We start from the raw sequence: 13,224 nt of genomic DNA on the forward strand, positions 1-13,224 counted from the left end.
TCAGAAATTTCACCTAATGCTTCATTTTTCTAACAAAGTCAAAAACAACCCTTTGATTTTCTTACCATTACATCAGAAAGACTAGTAAAAATTCCAATTTCCATATCTGCTGTCTGCAAATAGAAAGTTTAAAATAATCACAAAAGATCATATTAATATCCTCTGGATGGTCTACAACATTCCTTTGACTACAGTTTATCTTTTCAGTTAATTGGTACATTCTTCTTATTTTGATAAGCAGTGCTGAAACCCTCCCCCTCCCCTCACTTCATAGACTCTATTAATATACTGTGTTTCATTATCTTCCTTAGCAACTCAAAGACAATCCCATTCAAGTGGCCCTTTATTAGTGTGAAAGAATCTGCTACGTGGGGTAGCTGAAATGCTTTCTAACTGACACCAATAAAGTATCCAGACGTTTAAACCATATTTTCCCTCGGTCTATTCTTTTTAGCTGAGTAACCTAGACAACTATCTTTTTGAAAAGCTTTCATCACACCTCGGCGTATTCCCTGTATCTGTTTCTTATTTACAATTTATAGTGAAACCAGAAAAGACTCGGTCGTCTTGAATAATTGGAGCCTGCCACCCATTTCCATGCAGAACTGTTAATACGGTGCAGGTGAATGGGCGAAAGCAAATAAAATGGAGATTGGGGAACTTTGGCTTCATCCAGAGGTTTTCCCCAAATAAAGTACATTCAGGGGGAAGATATAAGAATTGCTTATAACAATTCTTTCTTCCAAGGGACGGGAATAGGAAAAGGTCTCTTCTGGTGGTATCAATTATATTCCCTTTCTTAGTAGTCTGTTGCGAGAACTCTTGCAAGTATGCCCACAATGTGGGAACCAGCTTTATCCCAAATGGGGTTAATTAAAGAGTTAAACTCCACCCCAGCCATCATCACATGGGGGTGATTTCCGATTCTGATCCAGTGTTAAAAGTAAAAAAATAACAATGCCGAAAGAACTGAAAATGAGCACGGTCTGTATCCCTCTAACTCAGAACAGATTCAAGCCATAGTCAGCCCTTCTGGGTGTCCAGCCCCTCCTGGATCCCCGGGTCTCCTGCATCTGCTCAGTAAAATGAGAGTGATAGCGAGGGTTTTAGCACAAACTCCTGAATTGCATCGCAGCCTAGAAGTCTGGATGGGAAGTTCACAGCTCATTCATTCAGTGATCCATTTATTCATCAAGTGTTGGTTATTTCTTGAGCCTTTAAAGACCGGGTACTAGGCTGGATTCTGATCGGTCTAGGAAGTACATCAAGAAGAGACCCTAGCTACCTTACCAGTCAGGATCCCAGCAGGACAAATGAGGAGAGCTAAATAAAGATTTATTTGCAAAGGTGTGGGTGAGATTAAGAGAAACCAGGAAGAGTTAGTTGGCACAGTTCCCTGAGGCTAGCAACAACCGTTGGTCGCTAGTCCCCTCTGAGCCTCAAGGACCAGCGGGAGGGAGTGGTTACCTGAGCCCAGCAAAGGAAGGACTGCCTGTTAGCACCTGGGGTCTTAGGTAGAGGAATGCAGTCCACCTACAGTGACTTGGTAGGGAAGGAGGGAGCTGGGAATAAACCCCCACCTCACTCCCTCTTCTCCCACCCTCTCATCTCCTGCTGGTTGGTTGAACCCAATAGGAAACCAGCGTCAAGGAAGCTTCCTGACGAAGCCGGTAAAAGTTAGCCTCCCAGGGCTTGAGCAAAGAGGAGGAGGGGCAGGTATCAACCATCCCTTCTATTCCCCTTTCTGAAAGAAGCTGGTAGTGTTAGATTAATTAGGACAGAACTAAGAGATTCCTCATGGGAGTTTGGAGTTAGACTCCTTCAGAAACCCTGAGGGAATGTGACACTAAGCCACCCTATAGTGTTGCCCCTTGTAACAATTGGGAAGTAATGACAGCAAGCTCTATGATGGATTGATTGATAGTAAAAACCCAGCTGAACAAACCCCCAGTCACAAATACTGAACTATGTTTAGCAAGATGTGTTTAGCAAGATGTGCTAGTGTGAGTCTACTAGCATTCCAAGGCCCTCCTTGCCATATGGCGGGATGGAAAAGGAAGAAAAGGGAAGGAAAAGAATGTTTATTAAGCCTCTGATTGTACTCCAGATCCTGGGCTAGATAATTTATATACTTTATTCCACTTTTATTCTTACAAGGACTTATGAAATGTTTTATTTGTGCTATTTTACAGATGAGGAAACTGAGTCTCTGAGAGGTTGGCTAGATAGTTCAAAAGCACGCCATCAGCTAGTAAGAAATCAGAAAAGGGATTCTCAACCAAATTTGATAAGCACACCAGATCGGGAGTTAGGTCCACCCTCACTAGCTGTGTGACTTCATACAAATAATTTCTCCTTGGGCAAGTCTCTTAACCTCTGTTCCTGGGAGCCCATGTATGTTAAGTGAGGAGCCTATATGAGACCAGCCTACAGGGGGCAGAAGGAACATAAATGTGTGAATCAGAGTGGATGAGGACTCTGGCCTCATCCAAAGTTGTTGATATTTGGAAATATGAGAGCTGATTTTGGAGTTTCTTCTGTGGGGTGTGTATGTGTGTGTAATATCCCGATTTTTTTAAATGTTTGCAACAAATTCACAAAATTATAAAATATATCGTTGAGCCCATACAAAATATCCCCATCGCTCTGATAGTCGGAAACTTCATGTGTCTGGACTAGCCTTTTCCTTGATGTAAAATCAGTATGTGCTGTGGTCCAACGTCCTCTTTAGTGTTTTCTTCATTCACTAAGTCTATGAAGTGGCTGCTGTGCTGGGCACCTGTGTTAGGGCTGGGACTGTGATGATGAACAGAAGACCTTACCCTCTTGGTCCTTAGGCACAGCGAGGAAGATGGACTTGAAAATAAACACAAGGGCCTGAGTGTTAAGCCCAAGAAGTGCAGTGGGTTATGAACTATCTCAGAGGTGGAGGGCTGGCGTGCAAGGAGTTATTCTGAAGTGAAGGCCAAGCTTCCTCAAGGCTACTCTTCCTTCCTTCTGCTTTTCCGTCAGGTGCCTCAGGGCGCCCGTCCTCCTGCCTGATCCAGAGGAACCCACACAGCCCTTCTAAACTCCACCTACCAAAGAAACGTCCTTCAATCACAACTGCATCCCGGCTAAGTCCCATTCAGCCACCAGGGTCAGCCCTGGATGGAAACTATGCAGCCTCACTTCTTCTCTTTCCTACTGTTCAGCTAATCCATTTGAAGCTGCCATTTTTTTTTTCAAACTTAGGGAAACAAATGTTTCATTGTCTGCTCAATTCTTAGGATATGCCACATGCATGAATCAAACTTTTAATCATCTGCTTGGAGGACTTTGGAGGTCAGCAGAGCCTGTGGCTGGGAGGACTTAGCTTTTGTGACCATCACCTTCATGTTGGGAGCAGCCAGGCTCTGGGCTTGTGACGTTTCCGGCACAGGCAGGCACCCAACAATAGCTTCACCTTTCTACGAGGTGACCCAGAGACAGAGTTAGCAGAGAAGGCCCTTTTCAATGAAGTATTTTTGAATCCTTGGAGGAGGGAGCTCCGAGGGAAGAGATGCTGAATATATGTGTGGTTTTTATAAGAAGCAGCTTTTACCTCTTCTTTTTCTGTGCAACATCCTGCAGTGCTTGGGAGGGTATTTGCTGAGAACATTCTTAAAATAGAGGCTTGGAAACCAATCTGTCAGGTAGAAGTATGCAGGCGGTGAAACCCTGGTTACCGTGACACCAAGCTGGGATGTGAATTATCTTGTCCCCCCAGACTGATCCTGGCTGAGGGGGCCCATCCGAGGGTCGAGGGAGGGGCTGAGTGACCATGCCTGCATGGCCTGCAGCCTAGTACGAGGATCCTTGAGGCCCGCTTGTCCTTGACCATTGCTGCCTTTGTGGTTCCAGGCATCTGGAAGACAACCAGGTCAGCGTCATCGAGAGAGGCGCCTTCCAGGATCTGAAGCAGCTGGAGCGATTGTAAGTACAGCACAACCTCCTTTCTTGAAAAGCCTTGTTTGTTTGTAAATTGGCTTCGTTGTGGCCTTGCTAAGAAAAAAAAGGGCTCCAGTGTTTAATAAAATGTTTGCTATTATATTTAAAGCACATTAGATGCCTGCTAAAGAGACACTGAAACCCATTTAAACTTTTTTTCTTTAAAAGATGCTAGAATTGGCATCTGGGGCTTGTTTTTCTGCTTCCCAGCCTTGAGCTCTGTCTTGGTAGCTGTACGTGGGGCTTGTTCCTGCCCAAGCCTCAGCCTTCCCTTCTGTGGGGGAAGAAGGACCTCAGTTAGCTATCCCTGTCATGGAAAATAGCATCAGAAACTCGCTACTCCTATACATGGGTAGCAGGCTCCCTCCTCAGGCCTTCTCCTCGGGGCCCCCTCTGCCCCATTCTCGTGGGAGAGGAAGGACAGGCGGGTAGGCGAGGCCTTCGGTGTGCCTGCATCTTCTCTGAGTGAGCATCAGCCTGTGTCAGGAAGCCCACATATTTTCATGAGAGAGTGCATTGCCAGTGGTTTGAAAATAGGCCACTGTTCTGACTCTGACAGAGGGAGAGAGCAAAAGGGGTGGGGATGGGAGATGGATGGAGCCTCCATTCGTTTTGTTGATTAATGCTTTTGCAGAAAACTCTCGGGTCACTGTGATGAGGGAGGCTGCTCAGATAGTTAAGTGGGCAGCTTCCCCTTTCCTCGGTTAATCACATCTGGCAGCTCATAACATCTGGATATTTGCTTTCTGCCCTTTGAGAGGGGATTGTCCCCAAGAGCACTTAGTCATGCTGGTGGGCGGCTCTTTCCAGGCTTCTTTCTGTATCCTGGTTGACCTGATATTTCAGCCTCCTTCTCCTGCATTCGGGCGACGGGCCTGCAACAGCTCTCTGCTCCTCCAGCTTAAGGATCTTCCCATCTTTACCTGTCCTGTTTCCAAATCTCATCTACAGAGATAGGCTTGGGTAAAGTATAGGACTTTCCACCAACTTATGAGCTTTGTAATGTGCCATCTTTTCCCTTGGAGTCATTCCATCTGGGGCAACCTGAGGGAATATTACCCAGCAAAAGCCTTTACTCCCCGCTCTGTGTTGTGAACTGTCTCATTCATTGCTCTCCTTCTGGGTCAAAGGTCAGCATATGTTCTTTTGTTGGTTTGAAAATATGATTTTAGTTTCTTATAAGGGAAAATAGAGATAAAAATAATGAATGTTGCCTCTATCTATACTTTTAAGTTTCTTAAAATGTTAACTCTTCTCCTTATTTAGACCCAGGGGAAAAAAAAATAAAAGTACTTGTTGAACCTGCTTCCTTTGTATGAAATACTCAACATTTACGTGGAAGAATAAATACAAAATCCTTTGTGAGAAGGCCACTTCTTGCTTTAGTCTTCTGATTAGAAGTATAAATAAATTTCCAATTCATTAATTTCATGGTTGTTGGGAAAGAGCTAATTGAGTACCTTGGACATGCTGGGAACTATGCCAGTATATTATATGCTATCTGTTATTTTATCCCCGCAAAATTCCTGTGAGGTGTGATTACCCTCATTTTGCAGATGAAGAAACAGAGGCTGAGGGAGATGAAGCCAAAGAATTGTCAGTGGGGGGAGCCAAGATTCAAAGCCACATCTGTCTGACATCAAAGCCCACGTCCTTTCATATTTCTCTGCTGCAAGCATTCGATGAAGTGTGATCTTTAGCAATGGCCCTGCAAATAGCCTCTCACATACCCATTGAACTCCAGGGAATATCCGTGGAATAGTCTAGCAAAAGGGGCTTTTCTTTGGCTTGGTCAACATGGCTGAAATACCTTGCACGTCTGAGGGACTGAGAGGATTACAGTCGTAGGGTAAACCTGGCTGTTTCTCTGCTTTGGTGTATTAAGAGGGTAATGCTAGCTGCTGTACTAGATAAACCCTCAAATCTCATAGCTTAACAGGGTGGAAGTTTACTTCTTATTCATATAAAACCCAATAAGAGCGTTCCTGGTTTCTGGGCCTCTCTGCTCCAAGGGGAGACTTCGGGACATGGGCTCCTCCCGTTCCCTGGCTCCGCCATCTTTAAATCGTGGCTTCCCAAGGTACCAGTGTTTGTCGGCATCAAGCTAGTGGAAGGAAAAACAGCAGGAAGGATTGTACATGGGAGGTTTTCATGGGAAAAGACCTGGAAGGACTACATGTTACTTCTACTGTTACATACCTTGGGCTGGAACTGAGTCATGTGGCCGCAGTAAACTGCAGGGGAGGCTAGGAAACTAGTCGAGCTATATGCCCTGGAAGTAGAGGAAACAGGCTTAGTGAACAGCTAGCCAGTTTCTGACTTATATTGCGAGTGAGCTGAGAAGCACTTGGTCAGGAAGAAGAATGGAAGTATAGGTAGCTGGACTAGTATGTACAGCTGGACAGGCTCTCTCATTTAAGGCCTTTCAGTGTCGGTGTGTGTGATGTGATCCTGACTAGTGTTTATCTGGTTTTGGTTATCCAGTCTGCCCGCAGACCGAGGACTATAGAGTGGGAAATTACAATGTATTTGCTATTAACAACGGAAGAGGTAGAGGGCTCATTGTGCCATCACCCCTGGCTCTCACTACTGGCTTACTTTACCTGTGTCTCTATATTTGGTAGTAAATTAATCTTTACTGATCATACTCTGAAAGAGGCTGGAAATTGTATCATTTCTGTAATGTTTATTTTCATTTGGAATGGTCATTACGGGTGTAATCTCTTGAGGCTTACAGGGAAAAGGCAGAGAATCCTGTCCTTCAGGTCTCTACTCAGGAATTCTCTATTCCTCCGTGAAAGGACCTCTGCTCCAGGCTGAGTTAGGTGCCTCTTTCCTCATGACAACACATTATGGGCCATATCATAGCACTTATACCATATTTTAATTCCCTGTTTGCCTCATTGTCTCTCCGCAGAACTATGAGTATTTGGAGATGAGGAATTATGTTCCATTTAACTGTTAATCTCTAAGCCTTGCACAAAGCGTGATAGTAAGTACTTGTAGAATATTTATCAAATACTTAGGTTTTTGTTCTATACCAGTGGTTCTGAACTGGGACCAGTTTTCCCCGCCAGAGGACCCTTGGCAATGTCTGGAGACATTTTCGGTTGTCAAAACTGTAGGATGTTAATAGCATGTATTGAGTAGAAGTCAGGAATGTGGCTAAACATCCTACAATGTACAGAATAGCTCCCACAACAAAGAATTAATTACCCAGTCCAAAATGTCAGTAGTGCTGAGGTTGAGAAACTCTGCTCTTTCCCTGTTATGTGTCAGATGCCATCTTAGTCATGACACAGGCCATCTCATTTAATCCATATAACATTATGAGGTTAGAATTATCATGTCCCTGATGTGACAAAATATAAATTTCAAAGCATTGCCTAAATATGCCAATTTAGCTCGAGCTCGCTTCTGATTTCCAGGAAGTGAACAGGATAGAGGAACAAGATAAATAAAACCAGCAGGAAACAAGTGAATCCTGTAGCTGAGACATTCTGCAAGATAACTGCCCTGGTCTCTTTAAAAAGTCAGTGTTACGAAGGAGGTGGGACTTGACTGTTCTATATTGAAAGAAGCTTAGGATAGAAACAGTAGCACAAAACTTGGAAAGGTCAATGGAGTTTGTGTTTGAAGATCTTTGAATTATGCAGAAAGTGATAATAGTGCTAATGTTTATTGCCTTATTAAATCAAAGATTCATTTTGTAATCTGTAAGATAGCTTTTGAAAAGAATAGTTAAAAAATATATAACCTACTAGAGGGAGAAATGACATAGAATGATCCCCAAAAATGTGATTAATTCAAATAAGGGAACATAGAACAAAATGAGACAAAGAAAACAAATAGTAAGATGATCTATTTAAATAAAAATATATCATAATTATTTTGTATGCAAATGATTAATACTTTAATTAAAAGACAGATTTCCAGGGTGGATTAAAAAATAAAGAATAATTATATGATTCTTTCAAAAGATGAACATTAAGCATAAGGAGAGAGAAAAGCTGAAAGTAAAAGGATAGAAAATGATACCATGAACTCACTAACCAATAGAAGGTTGGTGTGGCTGTATTAACACAGATAAAAGACTTCAAAACAAGAAACATTAATGGAGATAAAGAGGGATATTTCATAATGATAAAGGAGTAAATACACCAGGAAGGTACAGCAAATCTATGTTTGTATGTACTATTATGTATAGTATGTATGTATGTATTATGTATAATGTGCGTGTATGTGTTATGTATAGTATATATTAAAAACATATTCTGAAAATACAGAAAACAAATATTGAACAGAACTAATGGACAAATTCATGCTCGTTTAAGATATGGTTCTTGTAGTTGATGAACAAGCAGACAAAATTTTTAGTAACAATATAGAATATTTTAATGACAATGTTTGCAAACCTGACCTAAGTGAAACAAGGAGAGCAATGCAACCAACAAGTGTAGAACAAACATTCTTTTCAAGTGCATACAGAACTTTTATCAAATACTGATCTAGAAATCAGGTCTCAACAAATATCAAAGGATTACAGTCATAAGGAGTATTTTCTCTGACCACAGTAGAAATACAGAAATCAACAAAAAGCAGTAAGTGGAAATTTTCAAAATATTTGGAAATTGAATGATATTCTTCTAAATAACCTTTGAATCAAAGAACATTTCACCGTTGAAATTGGAAGATATATTTTTCAGAATGTTAATAAACACACAATATATCACAAAGTGTGGATTGCAGTCAAAGCCATGCCCACAGGAAAATGTATAGCCTTTAAGCATGTTATTTGATTTGTGTAGAGTATATATTTAAAATGAAGTAAGGCTAAAATCTTTATTAAAATACCCATCATAAGAAGCTAGAGAAAGAATAACAAAGTAGAAGAGAGAAAATCAATAATACCAGAAGTATGTGAAATAGAAAAACTCTAAAAAACCAAACTTTCATTCTTGAAAAAATTATAAAAGCCAGCAGGACTTATTAGTAAACAAAAAAGAAAGAAGACTAAATTACTGACATAAAGGATAAAATGGGGGACATAACTATGGATTTTACAAAGATTAAAATGATAGTAAGAGCAGATTTTGAAGAACTTTATTTTAATGATTTTAGAGATTAAGTGAAATTAAAAACTGAAACAAGAAGGAGTAGAAAGTAGTAGAGTCCTAAATCTAATTAAACCTTTAATTAAAATATTTCACTAAGAACTTTCTAAGCTCAGATGGCTTCGCCAGTAAATTGCACCGAAGTTTTAAGAAATAAATAGTATCAATTTATCATAAACTCATTCTATTAAAAATATGACTTTTGTCATTTGGATAGCATAACCTTTAAAGCAAAACCCAATAAGGCATTTCAAGAGAAAATATCAACCAACATATTTCATGAATATTTATATGAATTTCCTAATAAAATATTAGCAAAATGAATTTGGCAGTACCTGAAAAGGAGATATTACAACCAAGTTTGGCTTATTCCAGGAAGGCAGGGTTGGTTAAATATTTGAAAATCCCCCCTCTCAAATAAAAACATGCTGAACAACTAGGATAGCAAAACCAAAGACACACAGCATCTACAATAAAGCTAGTTGACAGAGTATCCCAGTAAACTCCTGCCTCCCGAGTGTACGTGGATGGGGGTGAAAGGGGCACAGCTGATGGTTATAAGACTGTTGTATTGTCTCATCTATGTGGAAGAAAGCAGAGGGAAGTCCTTCAGAACAGGAGATTGATAAAGTTACCAACACGTACTCACTGGAAAACACTGGTCAAACTGAGAAAAGCTGCCAAATCAGAAGGGAGTTTGATTAGATCCAGTTCATGGTGAGAACAAAGGAATCATGGTGTGATAATGACTGATAGTACCTGGAGTATTCTGGGTCCTATAAATTCTTCAAACTACCACAAACAAGGCTGTTTTCCAAAGAAAGGCCTAACGTTGATAAGAAAATTTGGGGACTAGTCAATCAGAACAGGTACAGTAGTAGAAATGAAAAGAAACCTTCTCAATGAAAGTGCTAGAAATCACCAGAAGAGGCAGATCTTAGAAAATACAAGGCCATGTTTTTCATTAGTTTAACCACAACAACAAACAACCCCAAGAATGAGCTCTCTAGACGCTTAAAGCTAAAAAAGCTATCACTTCCCACCCCTACCTCCTAAGACTAAAGGAAATTTCTTTCATTTAAGAAATAAACAACCGGGACTTCCCTGGTGGCGCAGTGGTTAAGAAACCGCCTGCCAATGCAGGGGACGCTGGTTCGAGCCCTGGTCCAGGAAGATCCCACATGCCGCGGAGCAGCAAAGCCCCTGCGCCACAACTACTGAAGCCCGCGCACCTAGAGCCCGTGCTCCGCAACAAGAGAAGCCAACGCAATGAGAAACGTGCGCACCGCAGAGTAGCCCCTGCTCGCTGCAACTAGAGAAAGCCCATGCGCAGCCACGAGGACACAATACAGCCAAAAATAAATACAATAAATAAATTTATAAAAAAAAAGAAAAGAAATAAGCAACCAAGAGGATTATGATTGAAGCTCATACAAAAAATTTTTATAAGAAAAATGAAGAATAAGAAACATAATAATCTCCATAGAAACAATGAAAACATGTAAGAAAGAGGTACCCACGAAACCGATGAAAACTATAATGATGGTTCAAAACTAGCTACACAAATTTAAGACTTTATAAACTCTAAAAGAACAACATAAATCTGAATTTTAAAAACTCAGAAATTAGATGATTAGAGAAGAGTAGGATTTGAAAGGAAGGGCAGAGAACTCAAGAAACAATTTAGAAATAAAAGAATTCATTTCAAGGTAAGTACTGCCAAGATTGAAGAAGAGCAAACTTGGAAGAATTACACTATCCAATTTCAAGACTTACTATAAAGCTACAGTAATCAAGATAGCATGGTACTTGTGAAATATTAGACATACAAACTTATGAAACAGAATACATAGCCTAGAAATAGACCCATTCGAAAATAGTCAGCTGATTTTTGACAACGGAGCAAAGACAACTCAATGGAGAAAGAATAGTGTTTTCAACAAATGGTGCTGGGACAATTGGATGTTTATATACAGAACACTGAACCCACACAAGCCTTACATCTTATGCAACATTTAAATCAAAATGGATCATAGACCTAAATGTAAAATGTAAAACTGTGAAACGTCTAGAAGAAGACATAAGAGAAAAAATCTACATGACTTGGGTTTGAGGATGAGTTTTTTTGATACAAAAAGCATGATCCATGTTAAAAAAAAAAGTTGATCAGTTGAACTTTTTTTTTTTTTGAACTGTTTTAAAATTAAAAACTTCTGCTCTGCAAAGGGCACTGTTAGCAAAATGAAGAGACAAGTCACAGACTGGGAGAAAATTTTTGCAAAGCATATATCTGGTAAAGCACTTGTATACAGAATATACAAAGAACTTTCAAAACACAGCATTCAGAAAACAAACATTCCTACCCACAAAAAAAGAAAGAAATGAGCAAAAGATTTGAAGAGGCACAACACCAAAGATGATATACAGTTGGCAAATAAGCATATAAGGACATCCTGAACATCATTTTTCATTAGGGTAATGCAAATTAGACAACAATAAGGTACCACTGCATATCTACTAGAATGGCTACAGTACTAAAAACTGACAATACTAATTGCTGCTCAGGAGGTAGAGTAACTGGAACTCTCATTTATTACTGATGGTAATGCAAAATGGTACAGCCACTTTGGAGGACAGTTTAGCAGTTTCTTACAAAGCTAAACATAATTGTATCTTATAATCCAGATCAGTGGTTGCTAGGGGTTTAGCGAAGAGAAGGGGATGTAGGGTCAAATAGGTGAAGCATGGGAGAGGGGGTCGCTGAGAATGGTGAAACTATACTGTGTGATATTGAAATGGTGATGCACAACATATGCCTTGATCAAACCCATAAAATTTGACAGTGCAATGAGTGAACCTTAATGCATGCAAATTAAAAATATCATTTAGGAAATTGGAGGATCCCACAATGGAATGCACACTGTGATGAATGTGTGAATCAACCTTACTGAAGGTGATGGGGAAAAAGGTGCTGACCAAAGTGGGCTTGAAATGACTGGAGTCTGTGAGACTAAAGTCAAAAGGAATAGCACACAAGAACTGGACTCTGGTTGACAGAGTTGTTTCCCACAGAGGTATGGGTTAACAATTCTGAAATCACTACACATGTATATTGGGATTCAACAGTGGAAAGACAAGCGATACCGTTACAGACTAGCAATGGGGAAAGCTATCATGACCCATGTGGTAACGGATTAGAGTTAGAGACACCAGTATGAACAAATGTTTAACCTAATATAGATACTTTCACTTAATACAGGTGGACATAGACATAGAAATATTTATTGATATGTGAATATACATAGGTTTTTATACAAGCAAATATTTCTTTGCTCTGTTAGCGAGAGGGCCTAGAAGCAACCCAGATTTTGGCTTCCAATCAGTTCTCCAATAAAAAGTAACTAAGGTGTCTTGGAAAAATGGGTTGATTCTAGGATGAGGGCATGAGATAAATTGTGCCAGAAAGGAAGTGCTCAGAACAACAACAGCACGACAATTATGGGGAAATGTCAAAAGGACATGGGAGCCAACTGAAAGAGCTCCTAATGGCCAAAGCTGAAAGAATTTGAGCAACAAAATAAATGAGTATCAGATTACAACCAAAGTATAAAATAAATATCCATGAGTTCATACTAATATAAATAAATGATTGAATAAATAAATAAGTAAATGGGGAGAGGAGAAATCACCCATCCAGAAGAATTCTAAGGAATATATGTAGATTTTCTGCCCTCAGGAAGGTAGAGCGTAACTCTTCACTCCTTATGTGTGGGCTTTGCATAGTGACTGCCTTCAAAAGAGTATGAGAAAGGGAGGGTGGGGAATAGTAACTTTATCGTGGAGAAATATGACACACACTCCCTCAGCCAGGTGATCAAGGTCTATATCGAAAGTGGTAAGTCATGTCAAAAGTATGTATCTTGGATATGATGTAATGAACATAGCAGTTCCCATCTGTGATCTTCATCTCAAAAACCCATCACCCCAGTCTAATGGGAAAAACATCAGACAAATCTCAAGCAAGGGCTGTTTCTAAAAAACATGTGACTAGTCCTCAATACTATCAAGGTCATCAAAAGCAAGACAAGTCAGAAACGGTCACGGCCAAAAAGAGCATAAGGAGACGTGACGACTGAATGTA

General features: G+C 40.2%; 1 protein-coding gene across 1 annotated transcript in view; it reads left to right on the top strand.

Annotated features, from left to right (window-relative positions):
* SLIT3 (slit guidance ligand 3) overlaps positions 1 to 13,224 on the top strand; it is a 609,828-nt gene that overhangs the window by 46,927 nt on the left and 549,677 nt on the right. The window contains exon 3 of the mRNA XM_060008410.1: positions 3,883 to 3,954. Coding sequence (XP_059864393.1) covers positions 3,883 to 3,954 — 72 coding nt within the window. The remainder of the gene's footprint in view (positions 1 to 3,882; positions 3,955 to 13,224) is intronic.

This window comes from Delphinus delphis, chromosome 3, assembly GCF_949987515.2.
Source record: "Delphinus delphis chromosome 3, mDelDel1.2, whole genome shotgun sequence".
NCBI classification, from domain to species: Eukaryota; Metazoa; Chordata; class Mammalia; order Artiodactyla; family Delphinidae; genus Delphinus; species Delphinus delphis.